At 44.8% G+C, this 19,485-nt stretch overlaps 1 protein-coding gene across 2 annotated transcripts in view; it reads right to left on the bottom strand.

Annotated features, from left to right (window-relative positions):
• Window positions 1–19,485, bottom strand: part of PRRC1 (proline rich coiled-coil 1) — a 189,750-nt gene that overhangs the window by 66,830 nt on the left and 103,435 nt on the right. For both annotated transcript variants that reach the window (XM_078675604.1, XM_078675603.1), the window contains exons 5-6: window positions 15,293–15,395; window positions 610–773 (exon numbers count right to left, since the gene is read on the bottom strand). In XM_078675604.1, the coding sequence (XP_078531730.1) occupies window positions 610–773; window positions 15,293–15,395 (267 nt within the window). The remainder of the gene's footprint in view (window positions 1–609; window positions 774–15,292; window positions 15,396–19,485) is intronic.

The following is a 19,485-nucleotide window of genomic DNA, read 5'->3' as shown; positions in this document are numbered from 1 at the left end:
TGCTGGAGATGGATAGGTCAGACCATCCGCAAGTCTGCATCAAACACCACCAGGCAAGCCCTCACCTGGAACCCTCAAGGCAAAAGGAAAAGAGGACGGCCAAGAAATATCTGGTGTCGAGCCCTCAAGGCTGACTGTAAGGTGAAGGGTTACACCTCGAATCAAACTGAAAGAAAAGCCCAGGACAGAGATGTCTAGAGAGTCCTGGTTGGTTGTCTATACCTCAGATGGGAAAGGAGGCATAAGTAAATAATTTATTTTGTCAAAATCATACTGCCATTCATTTAGTTTGTAATACAATTACAGAAACATCAGATGGCGATTTAAAGCAAATGCAACCATACTGACACAGTCTAATTACTTAAGAAAGATAAAAACAAAAGAGCAAACCTGAATGTGGCCATGATATAATTCTTCAGTGGGAAATTACCCTATAGACCATACTAAACCACTAGCACATAAAATATCACGACATTCTGTTTCCTGTTAATCGATTACCTTAGCCCACTCAATTAAATTCTAACTCACTTAACCCAAGTTCAGTTTAAATGATTATTGCGGTGTTGCATTAGCAATTGCTGTTAGGACAGCTGTATTGTACTGACTCACCTTTAGTCCAGCAGCATACCCCACAGGCTGAGGTGCAATGTTTGACTGTCCAGCTTCTCCCGTTACTACTGCCATACCAAAGACCTCCTGAAAAGCATCACGAATAGCAGCAACTTTCACTTCTTTGTTAGAGGTTACCACAATGTCCAGCTCACCACCTGACCCTAAAAAACAAAAACACAAACTTATTGATTTGATACTAAAGAGGAACATTAGAAGCAGCTATTAGCATGCTGAATAACGTCAACACAAGTTGTTCTACAGTGCCTCGATACCCCAAGTTGGGTGCAAGTGCTATATGGAAAAATAGTGTGATCCTTATGTAAACTGAGTTTTAGGTTACAAGGATATTATAATGTGTGGCAATATGAAGACAAGGAGAGAAGCATGGACATTTGATTTCAATGTCGAAAATATGAAATGACATTCAAAATGAGACACTAGATCCGAAGAACCTTGTAGTAGTCCTCTAGTTTAGTCTTTTCCATATAAAGTTCTTCAGCTAAGGACCTCTGCTGAACATTTCTATAAATGCCCAATCCTAGGCATTTGCGGATGGAGACAGTGAATTGATATTCTTCTAGTAGAAGACTTAACGTTTCATCGTTAGATCTATACAAAAAAAATGAAGTGCAGCAAAGGTTGGCAGTCAATATTTACTGCTGAGTACAATTCAATTCAAATCCTTGTGAATGCAGATTCAAATGTGTGCAATTAAGAAAGACAAGGCTTTACTTTAATCAAAGCTCTGACTAGGAAGATCTTGGTGGATTTTTCAGAGGCTTTTAGTTCGAGAAAGCGGCGAGAGGAAAACCCTAACCCAAAACTGTGCTCAGTAAGCCAGAATCCAGCAGAACAAAACTGAACAAAACTGTTTGACATAGTTTTAGTGGGGCCGGTAGAAGAGCCTAGGATAAGAGGGGTGATAAACTCACTCCAAAGGCTGATATCACACTGAGGATTATACAGAGGACAGGAGCAGTGAATACCTGAATGGGAAGAACAAAGGGGATCTACTGCTGAAAGACAAAATGTGGACATAAAAAATTCTAGACCAGTCGAAAAAACCTTGGTCCCACCCTTTACATTTTTATTTATTTATTTGAGTTTTATATAGCGCTGGCTAGACCCGGAGGTATCAGAGAGCGCTTTACATGAGGTTCCACATTTTTACGAAGTTACATCAGTTACAAATTACATCTGTTGTTGGAGAACATTTAAAGAGCATAGAAGACAAGGAAAAGGAGCATAGAAGGGTAAGGTAGAAGGGAAGGAGGGAGATAAGGCGGAGAGACAAAGAGAAGTCTGCCCAAAGTCCAGCTGGGTGACGTCCGGGGGGTGGGGGGCGGTTAGGGGGGAATGGAGGCCCTTGGGGGGAGTCCACAGCCCATCTCCTCTATAGCTATCAAGGTAGCTCCAACGGCATCAGCCAAAATGCTAGGTCTCAACGGTCAGGGAGGAAGGAGACACAGCAGGAAGACATGGTGAAACTATGCCCAATGATCGGCTGGGTAGGAGACAGTCATGAGGGTGAACCAGGGCCAATATCCTCTACAGCTGTCTAGCAACTCCACCGGGCATCAGCCATGTTGCTCAGGTCTCAACGGTCGGGAAAAACAAGAATAAACAATTCTGAGTGGGTATATTAGCTAAGTTGCATAGTCAAACATAGAATACCAAAGTTCCCAATAGAGGATAGAGGGAATGGGGGAGGGGAGTAGAAACAAGGGGCATGGAAGGAGGTCAGTTTTGGCAGAACGGAATAGGAAGAACAGTATCACCAGGGGAGGAGAGGCCACCCTGCTGGGACTCCCCCTGGACAACGCTGCTGCTGAAATCCACATGTAGGTGATGCTTGGTGTAGTCCAGCTCGGTATCGGAGAAGGAGCTGGGGTCTGCCATAGTGGCGGTCCGAGAAACGAAGGCAGCGGAGGCCGCCATTTTAAAGTGAGGCACGTCATGACTGGGCCTATGTAGATCCCTGTGTAGGTGTAGATGAGGTGGATTGGACTCCACCACAATGAAGCCCTGCTCGTGAGAGACCACAGACGGCCCGGATGCCAGGCTGGTGACGAGAAGCTTGGGGTAGAAGTAGCTGGACTTCATCTTTCTCTGGAGGACAAGGACAAAATCACCAAGTGCTGCTGGAAGGTGAGCAGCGATTCACATGTGCCCTCCACCGAGTAGTTCTTTCCAAGAGTAGAGGAAGCTGAGCTGTATTGTGCATGGGGGAGCCCCAGGGTGCACCACTGAGCCTCCCATGGCTGCCTGACTGCAGGCGCCATTTTGGGGTCAGGCGTCTATCCCAGGCTCACCGAGAGCATTGCTAACTTGCGAAAGCACTACCGGATTACGTCCAAAGGAAGGGGGCACAGACCACGGCAGACCCCCACCCCCCCAATCCCATACTGGTCATTGGGGGTCCCAGGGTCGTCAGAAGTGCCCTCACTCACGTCGGTTATCCCTCGGTGAGTGACAGCAACGGCGGTCACCTCGTGCAGTCATGAAATGAGCTGCCCACATTACAAATCCAATCTAGCAGAAGACAAAAATAAGTGGACGGCCGCGAGGCCTTTTATTAGGGTCGCAGGCAGCAGCGGTCCATCCTTAACGGCAGAGGGGCTGAGGTAAGGTCAGCCTGACAGACACGCTATGTTCTGGTTAGGCAGCCAGATGCTATACATGTGTAGATGGCTAACTGCCTGAGCTGAACTTTGCCAGGCAGAAAAGATCACAGATCTGGTGGACTTGACCTCTTCAGCCTGGTCAATCACCTCAAGGCCCTCCCCCTCGTGACAAAGGGGAGCATCATAGATAACCTTGGAGCTGGGTGCTTCACTGTTAAGCCCTGAGGTGCCCAGGGCAGAGTTTCTATTACTGACACCTCGTCCGAGGGTGGATGGGGCCAGCAACTGTCACTAGCCCCCATCCCACTCTCTAGTGAGGTAGGGACTACCTCACCAAAAGACACACAATTGATGGACGGAATGTGGAACAAATCAAAACATTCACCCCCAGTCAAGAGATCTGGGTTAAATCCATCATTCTTTTGCTCACCATGCCACCCCAGTTTAGACCCAGCCATATGTAAAATCAGTCTTGACCCTGTTCCTCATGGGAACAGTCCAGCCCGAACTGCCAAGCTAGGTCATCCCTTGACCAGAACCAAGCATCCTAGGACCAGATTAAAGATTTCACCCCTCATCAGCCAGGCTAGCTTGACTCCAGTGGCACAGTGAGTCCGGCACCCACGTCACCAATGTTGAGGTCAGCCAATGAGAAGAGGTGGCAGTCCCAACCCTCCTAGAACTTCAGAGGCTTCCCTCCAGAAATGCTTCAAAAGGTAAGTGTTGTGTTTTTATTTAATTTTTTGGTGTGTGCGTGTATTTATGAATGTGTGGGTATATGAGAGTGCATGGGTGTGTGTGTGGATGCATAGTTATGACCGAGTTGTGGAAGCCACACCCCCATGCTCCAATTACCGCAAGCCACTGGTCAAAGGGCAGTCAAAGGTTACTAAACATTAACTGTACCAATATTTATTGCTTACTACGGATGGCCCAAGGCCAATATTGCTGCACTTCAAATGAATGACAGGGTTGAGCTGTCAAAGGCTTAACCCAGGAATGGGTGGCAACGTATATAAGGGTTTATGAAATTGCATATTTTGGTAATTACATTTTGGGACATTCCATGAAAATTATCAGAAATTATGCTTTCAGAATGAAATGTGGTCACATGATCTTTTTAAAAAAAAAATAACTGGAGCAGGCATTTCATGTAAAGTCTGGTTCAAGCAAAAAAATTCTCTTTGCAGGATATTTTCTGTGCAAATCGGTCTCCTCCTGCAAGTAGCGCAGCAGCAACAAATGATGGACGGAATGCTGAATGAATCAAACATTCACCCCCAGTCAAGAGATCTGGGTTAAATAGGTCTGATCGCCTTAAGTGGGATGAGTATGCCCAGAAGTCGGTCCTCTATTTTAATTGTTTGTTATATTCTATTGTTGAATGGCGGCGTATGTCCCCATTAACATAAATATTTCGACATACTAGGGAAACACGTTGCACTGTTGGAAGGGTAGGTGGGAGAAAAGATCGTTGAAGGATAGCCAACGCCATAGATGGAGTGGGAAAAATTGATTAAAGAACAACATGTTAATGGTACCCTTCTCGCAAATGTTACGCAGAAATTTCCAATGTGATATGATTTTAACAAAATTTCTAATACCTTACCCACAAAAGATAGTATGATAAATGTTGAATAAGCAGCATGTGATATAGAATGTCAATATATATGTATATACACACACATATATATATATATATATATATATATATATATATATATATATATATATAAAAACATATAAATTATATAAAACTACATTTTTAAACGAACACTGGGGTGTCTCTGAATTCATTAATATCTGCCCATTTTTCATTACACTAATAGTGAATAATATTCTATTCACTAATAGTGTAATAAAAAATGGAGCACCCCTAGGACCTTTAGTGGCAACTCTGGTAAGTACAAAATGGTTTTAAATGTATGTTGTATGCGTGTTCAAGTGAGAGAGAGGTTTCTGCGAGTGAAAACCAAGTGACAGCGTATAGGAAAGTGTCTCTTTTGCATGGTTAGACCCGCACATTTTAAATGGTTTGGATGTGGTTTCAAAAGTAGTGCCCAGGGTCCCTTGCCAGTGCTTCTTCCCTAAACCAAACTTCCAATTGATACTTATGCCCCCTGTAAGTCCCTAGTACCCAGGGCCTGAGAGTTGAAAAGGGTCCCTTGGGATCCCTCTCACTGGAACCAGCCTGCATGCCCCTGTGAAGGAGAAAACAACAAAGAGCCAGCACTGACTGGCAGCAGAGGTAAGTAACCTCACTAGCAGGCCTCACACCCTTAAGGCAGGGTGCACTATACTACAGGTGAGGGCATATCTGCATGAACGGATATGGACCTACAAATATTGGGCACCATTTCCCAATATTATAAGTGCCAGTGAAGCCATAGATAGTACATGGACTGGGAACACGACAACTCTAGTTCCACAGCACAATGATGGCTTTACTGAATACATTTGTGTTTGGTACCAAACTACTCCTTTCAATAAATCCACACTGATGCCAGTGTGGAATTTATTGTACCATGTAACCAGAGGGCACCTTAGAGGTGCCCCCTGAATCTCTGCCAACCTCGGGGTGGTCTCTGATCGGCTGTAGGCAGCCTGCCACCACCAGACATGTTTCTGGAACCATGGGTGGCGAGCCCTCCTTTCAGGGACCAGAAACAATGCACATCCTGGGCAGAGGTGTCAAGCCTCCCCCCCAGGATGAACCAGTGCTTGAAGAGATAAGCTTCAAAGGCCTGTCGCAACTGTATTGCGACCCACAGCCTCTGCTGCTAGCAGCAGAAGGCAACCATTGGTTTACACCCCACTTTGGGCAGGAAAAAAGGTGGGAAAATTCAAAAAGATAGGAGGTGGGTCCACCTCTACCAACCCCACCCCCAGGGTGGGGGGGGAGGATGGAGGGGGTGCAAGGTGAACCAGACTTTTAATTCCTCACCATCTTGAGGATGGGTGACCCCTCCAATCAGGGCTAGGTCTATTCCCCCTTCCACAGGAAGATGGCATATTGGAGAGTGTAGTATTTAGGTGGCTTCCCCAGACCTGGACCCCAGATCTGTGACAACTGAAGAAGAAAGAAGACACCCTGCAGCAGAAGACAACTGCCTTGACCCTAGCCCTACCAGGCTGTCTCCTGCTTTGATGAAAACTGCAAATAACAAAACAACCAGAGGTGCCAGTGCTGATCACTATTCCAATGACTTTAACGGACACAAAAGCTACTAGTCAGTCTGTGTCCAGATTATCCAATGATCTTTACTTAATTGAAAAACACAATCAATTTTTTGATAAACTTTTTTTCCCAAATGAGACAACACCAGTTTTAACAAAAAATGTTAAAGAAGTGTTAGAAAAATATAGACACCACAACAACATTGATCTATGTACAAGAAGAAAATCTGGAAGATTACAACCCAAATCATTCAATCAAAACGTTCATCTTTCATACCACACTTCCTCAATCATCCTGCTCAACATTCACACACATACTTATGACCCCATAGAACAAAAAGAGTTTTTAGAGGTTTAAACGGACTAGGGGGCCTACAACCAAACAATACAAGGGTTCAATGTAAAGACTTGGCTGTGCACGGAATCTTAAATAACAATAGTAAATATAAGAGACAATTTAGACAACGCACAACCAGCACTAACTGTCTCAGCAGAGCATTTGTTTGATAAACAACATAAAACCAGATGGTCTAAGCGTTTCGAAACCCTATTGTTCCTGGGGTTCTCCTCAGGACCACAGACAACTGAAAAAGAAGAAGAAATAAACTTGTGAATTCTGACTTACAATCTCAAAAGTGAGCCACCTAGAAGCGACATGCCAGAGTGCATCTTCCCTATTTTGTAGATCCGCTAATGATCAACAAAGCTATTGTTCAACCAGGGGGGCGTGGTAAGTTCTAAAGACATAAAACACAGACAAAAAGTGGCATGAAATAGAGCTGCTGTCAAAGAGTTTTTTCAGTTAATGTCTTGATGTTGGTAGTGGGCTCTTACCGATTTTTAGCAAGATGGCGTCATGTAGGAGTCGGATTAGCTGATTTGTGTATTGGTAGCACTTTCTGCGGGAAGAACATTTAGAGGACATGTGTTGAGACTGGTGATTTTTTTTAGAAAAAAGGAAGAGTCAGCGTTTGAATGTTGTCATAGAGTTCTTTCAAAAATACCTGAAGTCCAATATTGTATCTAATATACCCGGACATCAGGCGGCAGGAGCCAAGTAGTGTGACATGATTCTGAAATAAATTCAGGAGTGCATCAGCGAACCGATCGTTTCAATTATGTTCATTACGCTTGGACAAACTTGGAGGCTTATCTTTAAAAGGGGCAGCGCTCTGTGGTTTAGTAATTTTCGAAGAGTGATTTGACTCCATGAGGTGGAGGAGCGTTCCTTTTGTTTTTAAATACTTATACTTGTCATTCTAATAAAATTACAGTTTTGTATGTGCTATATATGAATCCGAGTGGGATTTCTCTTGCTTGACTATTATGAAAGTTTTTAGGGGGGCTGTCTTCTAGGGACATCTACACTCCTAAGATTGAATGTGGGAAGGGATGTGAGATGTTTATTTGACAGATGCAATTGTGCATAAAGATCTAGGGGAGTCTTAAAATAAAGTACAAACAAACTGTAATTTCATAAAACTGGCTTGTATCTGCTTCTTCAGTCATGCGTCTTTTACTAATCATGTGTGTGCAATATATGTCTAAGGCTGCAGACTGCTCATCCACTCTACCACTAATAGAGCACTTTGGGTTTTGCATTGAGCCCTGTACACTTTTAGGGAACCCCTGGTCTCTGTACATGGTATTACCACCTAGTGGCAATGTCATACACAGAGCCAGCTTCCTACACAGCTTGTGAGTGAGATTGACGCACAGACTTTCTAATCTTTGATGCAAGGCAACACTGCACCAAATATGCTGTGCTGCCTTGTGTCAAAGGGAGAGAGAAAAAAATGTGCCATATCTAAAAAAAAAGGTGGTTTATTTCCCTTGCGCTGGCACACTTTTGGCTTCCATGTTCCAATGCTCACACCCTTGGCCAATAGTACAAGGTTATGTGCGTTCTCTGAAGCTCGAGTTTTGCACTAGAAAGGGCTCCTTCCAGTACAACAACTATGCTCTAAGGCTTTTCCTACTATTTGTGTGCTGCAGAATGCAGCTCGCATGCAAGGTTGGGAAAACGAGGAGAAATTAAAACATTTCTCCCCATTACATATGTCTCAAGGAGGCATAATATTTTGGCGCAAATTCCTGTCTGCCAATGTTCGTTGATAGGGATTTGTATCAAAACCAATTCGCCACCCTTGGAACATTCCCTTTATTAAAAAATAACGCAAAGCAGCACACAGCGCAAATTTGTGTTACTTTGGGATACTATCAACGCAAATCCTCAATTGTTGAGTCAGGTCATGTAACACGTCTTCTGGAATAAGTCAAGGGTCATATGATGAGACTTCCTGTGATGTCATTAAGGTCAAAGGGTATGTAATGTCACTTCTGCTACCCCTGACATTTTGGCGAATTTTGTTGGAGCATGACAGTAAGCTGAAGTAGCAAATTAGGTACTCTCACCTTATTGACCGAGTAAGTACTGAAAATACGTCTGACAAAACGTTTTATATACAATGAGTAGAGCAGGATAAGAAATTACCTTATTACCATCTGGCAGCCTTATGAGACAGATCTGAAAATAAACATGAAAGCTTAACTAACAGAACAAGCACCTAGAAGGAAAAGGTATAGAGGCAACTGATAGTACGATGTGGAGTCTTCCCACACCCTTTGTCACTTAATGGTCCATCTCGGTTTGTGATAAGTTAGCGGTGAAGGCCCACAGGCTTAATGAAGAAGATGGTATTCCTTTTCTGAGTTGTTTTCTGTCTGCAGGGTCCCACTTAGGAGTTTTAGTTTGAAATAGAAAGCCTTTTCTTCGGATCACAGTGACTTTTGAGTCTTGTGCAATAACAATTTCGACACCATTCCATAAGACAGATTGCAGTTTCTTCATTAGACACTGTTTTGTCTCTTTATGCTGATACCCTAAGGGTCTGAATGGCAGAGGTCTAGGTGATTTCATTATATCTACTAGGCTTGATGGGATTATGTCCACTCTCTCTAAACAAAGTATTTGACAAAGGTTTTTCTCAGAACTCGTGGGATCCACATTTGCAGGATGTCGCCTCTTTTTCCACAATCGGAGAAAGACCAAAGACACTCTCTAAAATTTCTGTTTTTGAGCTTTCTAACGTCTTTTTAGAAAGCTTCGTCTTTCTTGGTTAGCTGTAATATTTCTGCAAAATGTACTTCTCACCTTGAACTGGGCTAATCCTTGATTCAGCTTCAGAAATTCTTGTTGACAGGTCTCAAAAGCCTTGATACAGGACTTGCATTTACATTGCAAAAGGTCAGTGTTAGTTTTAGTGCTTTGGGTAAGGTAATGCACAGAGGAAAGCGTCTGTAAGATTAAATACCTGTTCAATTTTTTATTTCATTTTCCATTAACCAGCGAGTCAGGCATTGGATTATCTGATTTATTTCCTGTCTTGACTTTTTTGTTGTCTTTGGTAGCCTTCTCCCTTGAATCCACAATCATTTTAAACACTAATTTGCTTAGAGGTGGATGGTCAGGGACGGCTTGTGTTTACTGTGAAGAGCACGATTCTTTATATCAACCAAACAGATTTGCATTTGGGAAAATATTTGATATTCTGGATATGTATAGTGAGAACTATATAACCAGTGGTGCTATTGAGTTTGTCTCAATGTCCAAATTGAGAGATTGGAGGCTCGTGCAACTTTGTATTTAATTTACAGTCTATTGCATTTTAGGAGGCTGGCTTCAACAATTTAATGCTTAGTACTGATACTGTCCTAATTCCTAAAGGCATCCTCTTGCTGGAAGATATGCCCCTAAAGCACTTACGTTGGGCTCCTCTGTTAGAGGTAGTAGTGTTCTCACACTTGCACAAACAAGCCCAGAAGCACATGCAGTGCACCATCAGTGTTAGGTGCACACTTTAATTTGTGCTTGTAATTCTCTAACTTAAATTAAGCCTACACATTAAAGCATAATGCGATTTACAAGCAACAACACTGGTTTAATTGACTGAAGAAGTCCGCCTCGTCCATCACTCCCCACAGTTTCAGTTTAGGCAGCATAGCTTTACACCAGGGTTCTCCAAACCTTTCTGTAATAAGATCTGCTTATGTTCACTGAAAATCATCCTGAGTTACTAATACTATAAGTGCTGTAATATTGACCACATCAGACAATATTACCTTAGTGGCCACTATATACAAGATTACTAGAAGGATCACCTCAGTGCATCAGGCATGGTTGCCAGAAGTAACATAAAAAAAGGTAAACACCTTAGTAATAAGTCTCCCCCACACGGCATGATTTTTCAATCAAATAAATATCATTATAGTTCTGTTTTCTCCAAAAATCAGCTTTTAATATCTGCAAATATGCAAATTTTCATCTCAAATACACACTTTTCAATGTTGGTGTACATATGTCAATTCAACCAAACAAAGGTTTCTAAACTAGTGGGCTGAGCTGCACAAAGAAGACCTACTTACAAGTAGCTGGCGAGATACTGGTAGCTCACGAGCTACTCGTTGGAGAAGCCTGCTTTACACGATTCATCAGTATCATTGTATGCATCGAGTGGCGTATCAGCAGTAACATCGGATAGCAGGAAAAGTTATTGGATCCTGCATTGGTGGTCAATTTGCAGGGTTAGCAGAAGTTATTTTAATGGCCTTACCACACATTAGGCTTCTTTCATAGAAATGTCTTAAAGCTCTGCTGAGCACATCCACCTCACTGTAATTCCTGTGGTGTACCTCAGGGGAGTACATCCAATCTGGAGGACACAGGGCATTTGCGATGAGTCCGGCCTAGATATCGGAGTGTTTCTGCTCATTTTCCAGATTGCATTAGCATCAATTGCTCAATAAGATGAAGAAACTGACTTTGTCAGACCAGAATTCCAGGGTCAGAGGCCACTTTGCTCAGGTGCTGTAACAATGGCCAAAGATGTTCAAGAATTCACTAACCAATAACAGAGGAGCCTACCCTTTTAGGTAAGTAAAAATGCTTCCTTGGGATGCCAGAGTGGTTGCCAAAGGAGTTGATCAATTATCCAATCACCACTGAAGTCAATGTGTGCCATAACTGAAGTCCAAGTTTAGTAGCCACTGGGCTACTCAGGGGGGGGAAGTCACATGTTAGGATGACTATTTCATCTATGAATCCCATTAGATGATGGTAGGGGTAGATCCTGTATCACAGAACTCACCAGTCATGCTAAAGATTGTCTAGTGGCAAGGGCAACTATGTGCATCCGGCACCTACAATGGCCTGTGATCAGTGGACTGCTGGAATAGTCTGGGTCAATGATCAGAATTGTACACCCATGATCTTTCCACACCCACAGAGCAAGGAAGAGAATTCCAATTGTTAAAGATATGTGATCTTCTTCCAGTCAACCAGATGAGAACCCAGGCCGAAAGTCAGCCAACATTGAGAGCTCCCGAAACCTTCAGATCAGCAGCCTGATGCCCTTATCACCGACTGCAGGCCATGAAGTCTCTCCATGACCCAGGTGTTGTGATCAGGGTTCAGTGTTGCTTCTTCTACGCAGCTGACTACGGCAACCTCATGACTCCTGGGCACTTGGTTTGTCAAGAAGTTCTCTGCTCTGGCCCTTTAATGCAGGTGACGCAACTCCTTTTAGAGGAAGCAGTACAGCTCTTCTCACATGCATGCAGGTCTTCTCTCAGTCTTAACCCCTAGTCGTCGAAGTGGCGAGAAAGCAGCATTTCCACTGGTGGTTATTTCATCTTCCCCCGCCTGCATTGGCATGCAGGTCCTCCTCGGATATCAGGTCAATCAGTGAACTCAACACCACCTGACCGTTCCTTGCCCTCCTCTGAGACAAGGTCTTGCCAATCAAAATTGTTGCAGGTTTTTAAATTCCTGGGTACCTCTATATAATTGTTTTTTAAAAGAGATGAACATCTATGTCATGCAGCTCTTTTGTCTCCCCTGGGATAAGCTTCAACTGGCCCAGGAAGATATACGTTGAGTGCAGACTGGAAGAACATGGCAGGCATGCTGGTCATAGATTCAGAAAGTGGAGAAGTGGATTTCACTATGGCAGCAACAGATCTGCAATTTCAGGGACGGCTACAGCACAAAATCTCTAAGGACGACATTGGCTATGTTCCTCATCCACCAGGTTCCACCTCGGGTTGGGACTGGGAGAAGCGCCTTCATCAGGACTTTTCCAGCCCGAAAAACACCTATGCACACATAAAAACCCGAACATCCACTAGTCAAGCGACACAGGGAACAACAAGCAAACTCAAGATAACGCTTAGAAACATTACACACATCCCAGATATCATAACGGCAAAGCATTCCACTTGCAAGGAATTGCACATACCTTCCAGAGGGTGAGCCAGTAGGCAATCCCCCTGCAAGACTACAGGTAAAAAGGCTTGTCCCTAGATTACAGATTACATTGCCAGCATGGTTAGTCTGCAAATAGCCTGGAGGAGTGACTATAATCACCGTATCAATCTCATAAAGAGGGGTTCACTTTGGTGTAACCCTAGACAATGGAGCCCAATTCTTGTGCCACGAAGTCGAGCTCACAGAGTGGAAAATACACAAGGCTGCACAGAATGGGTACAAGGCCAGGGTGGAACAGCTTTTCAAAGATAAACAGAGGGCTTTAGTCTCAACAAAGGGCAATGTGGACAGGTGCTAAAAAGGGCATGGCTAGGGCACACAGGAGGTAGGTGATGTGTGTCTTCTACCTGAATGTAAAAACTGCCCATGCATATTTCTGATCCTGCTGCTTGATTGCAAAGGGGCTCAGACACTGATGGAAGACGCAAAGTCAAACTATTAAGAACTCGGAGCACCTTTGGGAAAGAGAGGAGTTTCTTTTTATATAGTTAAACATTCAATGGTTGTTCTAAAACACGTTTTTTATACCAAATAACTCTGCTATTATTTGTAAATGGCTCAGACAATATATTCCACAACAGTAGTTATTAACTTTTTTAAATAAAAGAGACAATAACAGGCATATTTCACTTAATTGCCTTTTTGACAAGCACAATACATTTATTGCATTGCATGGGTGAAGCACACATTGGTGTTGTACTGGATATATTAGCCAGAAGAAACAATTTTATAAAGTTATTATAAATTAGAAATGATTCCAAATGTACTACGGACATCACAATAAAAACACGCATTGGCATAGCCAATAGGCACCTTAGAAGTATAAGTGTTTAGTTATCCACCACAATATCCTTGGTGCAACAACATCAAGTGTTGCATGGCTAAACACTTATACGGCTCCAAAGGCGAGACCTATTGGCTATGCCAATGCTTGTTTTGAGTGAGTGGCTCGTGCAGGTATGCCACTGTGAGGTAGAGATGCTGCGAGTGCTTTTACAGGAGCCCCTGTGACATTGTGACTCTTCAAAATGTATCTAGGGTCTGGTGTAATACTTCTAGCCCCTATTCCCGTCTTCTTGCACCCAATGCATCCTTAAATGTCCCATGTACAGCCAGGGTTGACACTCCTATTACCCCTGCCCTCCAGTGACACTTAACCTGTCACTGGTGGTGGACGACGTGGTGGTGGTGGAGGATGTTTTGGTGGTGGATGTGGAGGTGGATATGGTGGACATGGTGGTGGTGGACGTGGTGGTGGTGGACGTGGTGGTGGTGGTGGACGTGGTGGTGGTGGACGTGGTGGTGGAGGACGTGGTGGTGGAGGACGTGGTGGTGGAGGACGTGGTGGTGGAGGACGTGGTGGTGGAGGACGTGGTGGTGGAGGACGTGGCGGTGGAGGACGTGGCGGTGGAGGACGTGGCGGTGGAGGACGTGGCGGTGGACCGCGTGGCGGTGGACCGCGTGGCGGTGGACCGCGTGGCGGTGGACCGCGTGGCGGTGGACGGCGTGGCGGTGGACGGCGTGGTGGTGGACGGCGTGGTGGTGGACGGCGTGGTGGTGGTGGACAGCGTGGTGGTGGTGGACAGCGTGGTGGTGGTGGACAGCGTGGTGGTGGTGGACAGCGTGGTGGTGGACGTGGTGGTTGACATGGTGGTTGACATGATGGTGGTGGTAGATGGTGGTGGTAGATGTGGTGAATGTGGTGGATGTGGTTGTAGACATGGTGGATGTGGTGGTAGACGTGGTGGATGTGGTGGTAGACGTGGCGATGGTGGATGTGATGGTGGACGTGGTGGTGACGGTGGACGTGGTGGTGACGGTGGACGTGGTGGTGACGGTGGACGTGGTGGTGACGGTGGACGTGGTGGTGACTGTGGACGTGGTGGTGACGGCGGACGTGGTGGTGACGGCGGACGTGGTGGTGACGGCGGACGTGGTGGTGACGGCGGACGTGGTGGTGATGGGTAGAAAGGCAGCCCTAGCTCCTGACAGAGTGAATCTCTGGACACAGAAGACAAAATAAAATTTTGCGCGTCACAAAAGGCGCGCACGCTGATATCACGTGTAATCCCCAAGAAACGCTGTGCTTTCTCCCAAAAAATAAGTCCCCCAAAAATAGTGCCTAGTGTAACACCGCCAGTGAACCCTCCACTCTGTGCATGCACATCTTCTGTCCATCCGAGCACACATCGGAATCGTATCGATTCCAAAAGGCCCTCGCTATGGCGAGAGCAGCGCATGCGCGCTGCAAACGCCAGACGAGACCTAAAAACGAAAGCCCACTGCTTCATGCACATTCTTGCAACAAATAATTTGATCTCACAGACCACGTTGTAGTCCTTCTTGAATGGAGCATGAAATCCATGACGTAGAGCCAAAAGTAATTTCAGAACAATGGTTTTGAATTGCGAAACTTTCTATAAATGGTTGAGTCGCAAGCATTTATGTTGTGACAATGCCAATTTTAGGACTTTATTTCTTCACTATTTTTACATATTCAATTTGAATATTCAGTACTTGACTTTTGACACAGTATTTTAATCTGTGCACTTACTTATGTATGGTGCCATCCCTGGATCCAATGTGGTTATCATCGTCTCTACAGAGTGTTTGGTTTTATCGAAGACAGACTTTACCATGGGATTATCTGCTACACCCTATCACAAAATAAAATATATCATAAAATGTAATATACTTACACATACTGTCTGTAACAATACAATTATTTCATGTGATTTGTACATATTTAAACATGTTGGAACAATGCACTTCATTGCCTTGTTAAGAAGTGCAAGCATGACCACTAGTCATGGAATATTAAAACTTCAAAGAATAATATATGTACATGCTCTATAGCTATCTGTTTAATTTGACCAAAAACAGTACACAGACGGCATATTACACCCGCTTTTGTAGTTGAACGAATGCAAGACAACTCGACTACAAATGCAAATTTGACTTCTTGAGGCTATTAAGTCAGTCAAACACTATAAAAAAAATGACACCACTTGCTCAACCCAGTATTTAAAAGTAAAACTGGTTTCTGGTGTGGGTGTGAGGGCATGAGCCAAATAATACAAGCAAATGTATCGATTTTGCGAGGAGGTTAGAGGAGTTTCATAAGTTCAAATGGGCCTTCACAAAAGCTTTATACAGTAAGTCTACACTACAGCTGTGTCTAGTTTAATACAGTAACAGAGTACTCCTATATTAACAGTCATATGAGATCCTGGGATACATTCAGGTACAAGGTGGTTAAGACTACTCTTCAGTAACAGAGTTCAAGCATGTCACTGTGAAGCCTCTTCAAAGCATTTGGTACAATAAATGCATTCTGGCTGGAGCTCTACCCACATGTCCAGATATACATTTGTTATTAGTAAATGAGCCAGATTATAAAGAGGGCATTTGTAAGCTTGAGTGTGTACAAGGAGGGAAGGAGCCACTATTAAGGTCTTTAGAAAGGAGTTTTTATTAAGGTTGTTAGGCAAGATAGCACATTAAGTCAAATGACAATCCTGTGGACTGCGGGGTAACTTCCTGCTTTATCTTCGGGTGGAGTCTCCACAGCTCGGACTTTGCGGCTGAGTGAGCCACGCGTCTTCCTGCGCGTGGCTGGGCGATGCGTGGGACCGTTGGCCTCCTGGCTTCTCCCTCGGCGGGGACTCGGACCGACTCTCTTGCTCCGACGTTCCGCTGTCTGCTTGCTTCGTCCCGTCGGACTCGGCGCCCTCCGTTGTTCGTCCTCCACGTCTGCTTCTTCTCCGGGGATCGATGTCTCCTCGATACAGCAGCAAAACGGCGTCTTCCGGGTCCTCCTTTTCTTCGATGCCGTCTCCTGGTGATAGGCTGTTCTCCGCTGACGTCAGAGGGGCGGACTCACGGCCAAGGGAATCCAGACTTCCCTTAAAGGGCCCGGACCAATCCTGCGGGGAAAATGGAAACTCAGTCACGGGGAGCAATCCTGTTGCTTTCGCGACCCGGTGACAGCATTATAACCTGGTTTTCTTAGGAGACGTGGGGGAAGACGTGATAGAGCTTTTTGTAAGGACAGAGTCTCAAGATATTACTTAGAACTAATAAGCGTAGATCTGCATATTATCTACGTACATATAAAAGTCAGCTCCACTGTCTGTAAGTCATTTTGCTAATGGTGCCACATAAATTTATACAAAACGAGGTTTAGAATGGAGCATTAAAGGACACCATATCTGATGGTTTTGGCCTCAGACTGAAAATGTGAGTCACAGACTGGGGCAGATTTTTCAAGAATGATTTAAATAATTCTAATGACTAATGATCGCAACCGAACCCCTCAAGACGAGATACCAATAAGGTATGGTTAATTGTATCAAAAGAGGTAGGCAGATCTAAAATCAGACATGCGTCAGTCTTGCCCATGATCTGGCTTTTGCACTGGGACATATACCATCTCTGTGCTATGACCAGTTCCAAAACCTGCTCGCTGAGAATGGAGGGTAGCTTGCAATTCCAAGAAAATAATCGCAACAAAATTAGGGCAATAGTTCGGCTCTGATGCAAAAGCGTGGATGTTTTCAGTAGAGGCTTTACCAGAGCAGATTTCCAGCTAGTGGGCACCACCCTCTGCTTCAGTGAAGGGTTGAACAATGAGGTAATCTTGCTTTAAGTAAAGGGGTTGGTTACTTCAGATTCATAGCCATGGCAGGGACCTGAAGATTGTCTTTTATCGGGCTGGATTAGGACTTAGGTATACATTTAAACTTGAGCGCGAGGGGATTACGCTTACACGCTTGTACCTTCGCTCCTTACACTCGCCTTCATCTCCGGTTCACTTCCGCCTGGCCGATGCTCCCGACACCCGAGGACACGATGAGGACTGCCTTCGGCATGTTTGGGCAGCTTCTCCGGCCCCTTCAGCGCGCATACCTACGCTCGGGGAGGGCCGGGTTAGAGGAATTGACCTTCAAAACGGCTGCCGCACGTCCGTTACGTGCGTGGTGGCCATTTTGGGAGCTTGGGCACTCGCCATCGTTTGCTGTGAGGCATCCATTTTAGGAGGTTGGGATTAAGTGGAGTCAGTAATCCCACAATCGGAATGACAGTTGGCTTGTCTTTCACCGGGACACCGCCGAGTTACAGAGTTTGTACTTACTGGGTGAATTGTATCGCAAATAACTCCTACTGTTGTAGAGTAATATTATTTTCAATACCATAGCTCCTCGATAGCATTATAAGTACGTTTCATAATGTCTGAACCTCAGTCTAATATTGAGGGACATCTGGAGGAACTGGTCAGTAAGGCTTTTGAGAAGGTCCTTGGCTCAATTGATGACACAATTAATAGGAGACTAGAATCCTTGACATCCCAACGCCCTTCTACTAGCAGCTATCAATCAGGAGCAGTTAAGGCTCCAAGGAAACGGGCACTTGGAGGAAAGGAGCGCAAAGACTGTAAGAAGACTAAGACCTCCTCTGCCCCTTCTCGCCCTTGTGGCGGTGACATAAATGGTGCCTCGGGCACCCCATATGGGCAAGGTGAAGGCCCAGAGCCCCCTATTGAGATTGCTAGTGATAATAGGTCAGACCCGGAAATAGATTTATCCTATTACTCTGATTTTAATACTGATGAAGAAGAGGCGCAAGCAAGGGGAACGGGGAGCTCAGAGGGGGCATCCAAGGCCCAGATAAAAGCATGGGTCTGCTGGACCCTTTTGGAAACTTTGTGTTTGACCCCCTAATGATTAAACACCCTTTGTCCCCTGAATAGACCACCCTCCCAAGATGTGGGAGATTACCTTTCCTTCTGGTTAAGAAGGGAAATACCGCAGGAGGTCAGAGCTAGGCTTCGCTTTGCTCTGAATGGCCCAGGCCCTCCCTCCCTAACAAGATAGCTGCGACACCTGAGCTTGACCCCAAAGTAGTGGCCTTCATATCCAAGACGTCACGAGACTCAAGAAAGGGCATAGACAAGGGCTTGAGATCCTATCAGGACCGCCTCCTTGACACAGTAGGTCCTATTACAAAAATCTTTGAGATGCGGAATCAGATTACTTAGAGGATCGCCCAGTCGACCCAAAGGAACTCGGGGAGTGGGTCCAAAGGGAAATATGGCTTATCGGCAATGCTAATACAGCCTTGTCTATAGAAAGGAGGAAATGGGTCCTGTTTAAGATTGATCCAAAGTTGATCGAATTGGCAAAGAATGATGGTGGTCAAAATACTCAGGGTTTCCTCTTTGGTGAGGAATTTATTAAAGACATGGTCAGGTATGTCGGCGCATTTAGTTCCCAGAAGGATATTAAAAAGGTTTTCCAAGATCATGTTTTTACATGGGCGGAGAGAATACGGGGTAGTTTCCCCGGCCGTGGAAACTCAAATACAAGACCCTTCATGTCCTGTGGAGGCAGGATATTCAGCAACAACTCCGGCGGTTTCAGTCAGTTCTATCCCCAGAGACAGAGGACACGTGGTCGTCCCTTCCGAGGCGAACGGAGACAGCGCTCTTTTTCAACAGGTAAGAACTTAGTCAGACCCTATAGATACCCCTCCAAAGGTGGGCGGGAGGCTATTCCAATTCGCTGGGAACTGGAATTTGGTGACCAAAGATTCTCGGGTTCTCAATACAGTGAAAGGTTACCGAATAGATTTCATAGATACTCCTCTCCAGACAATATCCCCCCGGGAAATCACTTTCTCTGCCAAGGACAGGGCACTGGTATCTCAAGAGGTTCAAGAACTTCTAAAAAAAAAAAGGTGCGATCGAGA

The sequence above is a fragment of the Lissotriton helveticus genome, chromosome 2_1, assembly GCF_964261635.1.
Source record: "Lissotriton helveticus chromosome 2_1, aLisHel1.1, whole genome shotgun sequence".
In the NCBI taxonomy this organism is placed as follows: Eukaryota; Metazoa; Chordata; class Amphibia; order Caudata; family Salamandridae; genus Lissotriton; species Lissotriton helveticus.
Note: the sequence above shows the minus strand (reverse complement) of the source record. Positions and strands in the feature narration are given on the sequence as shown.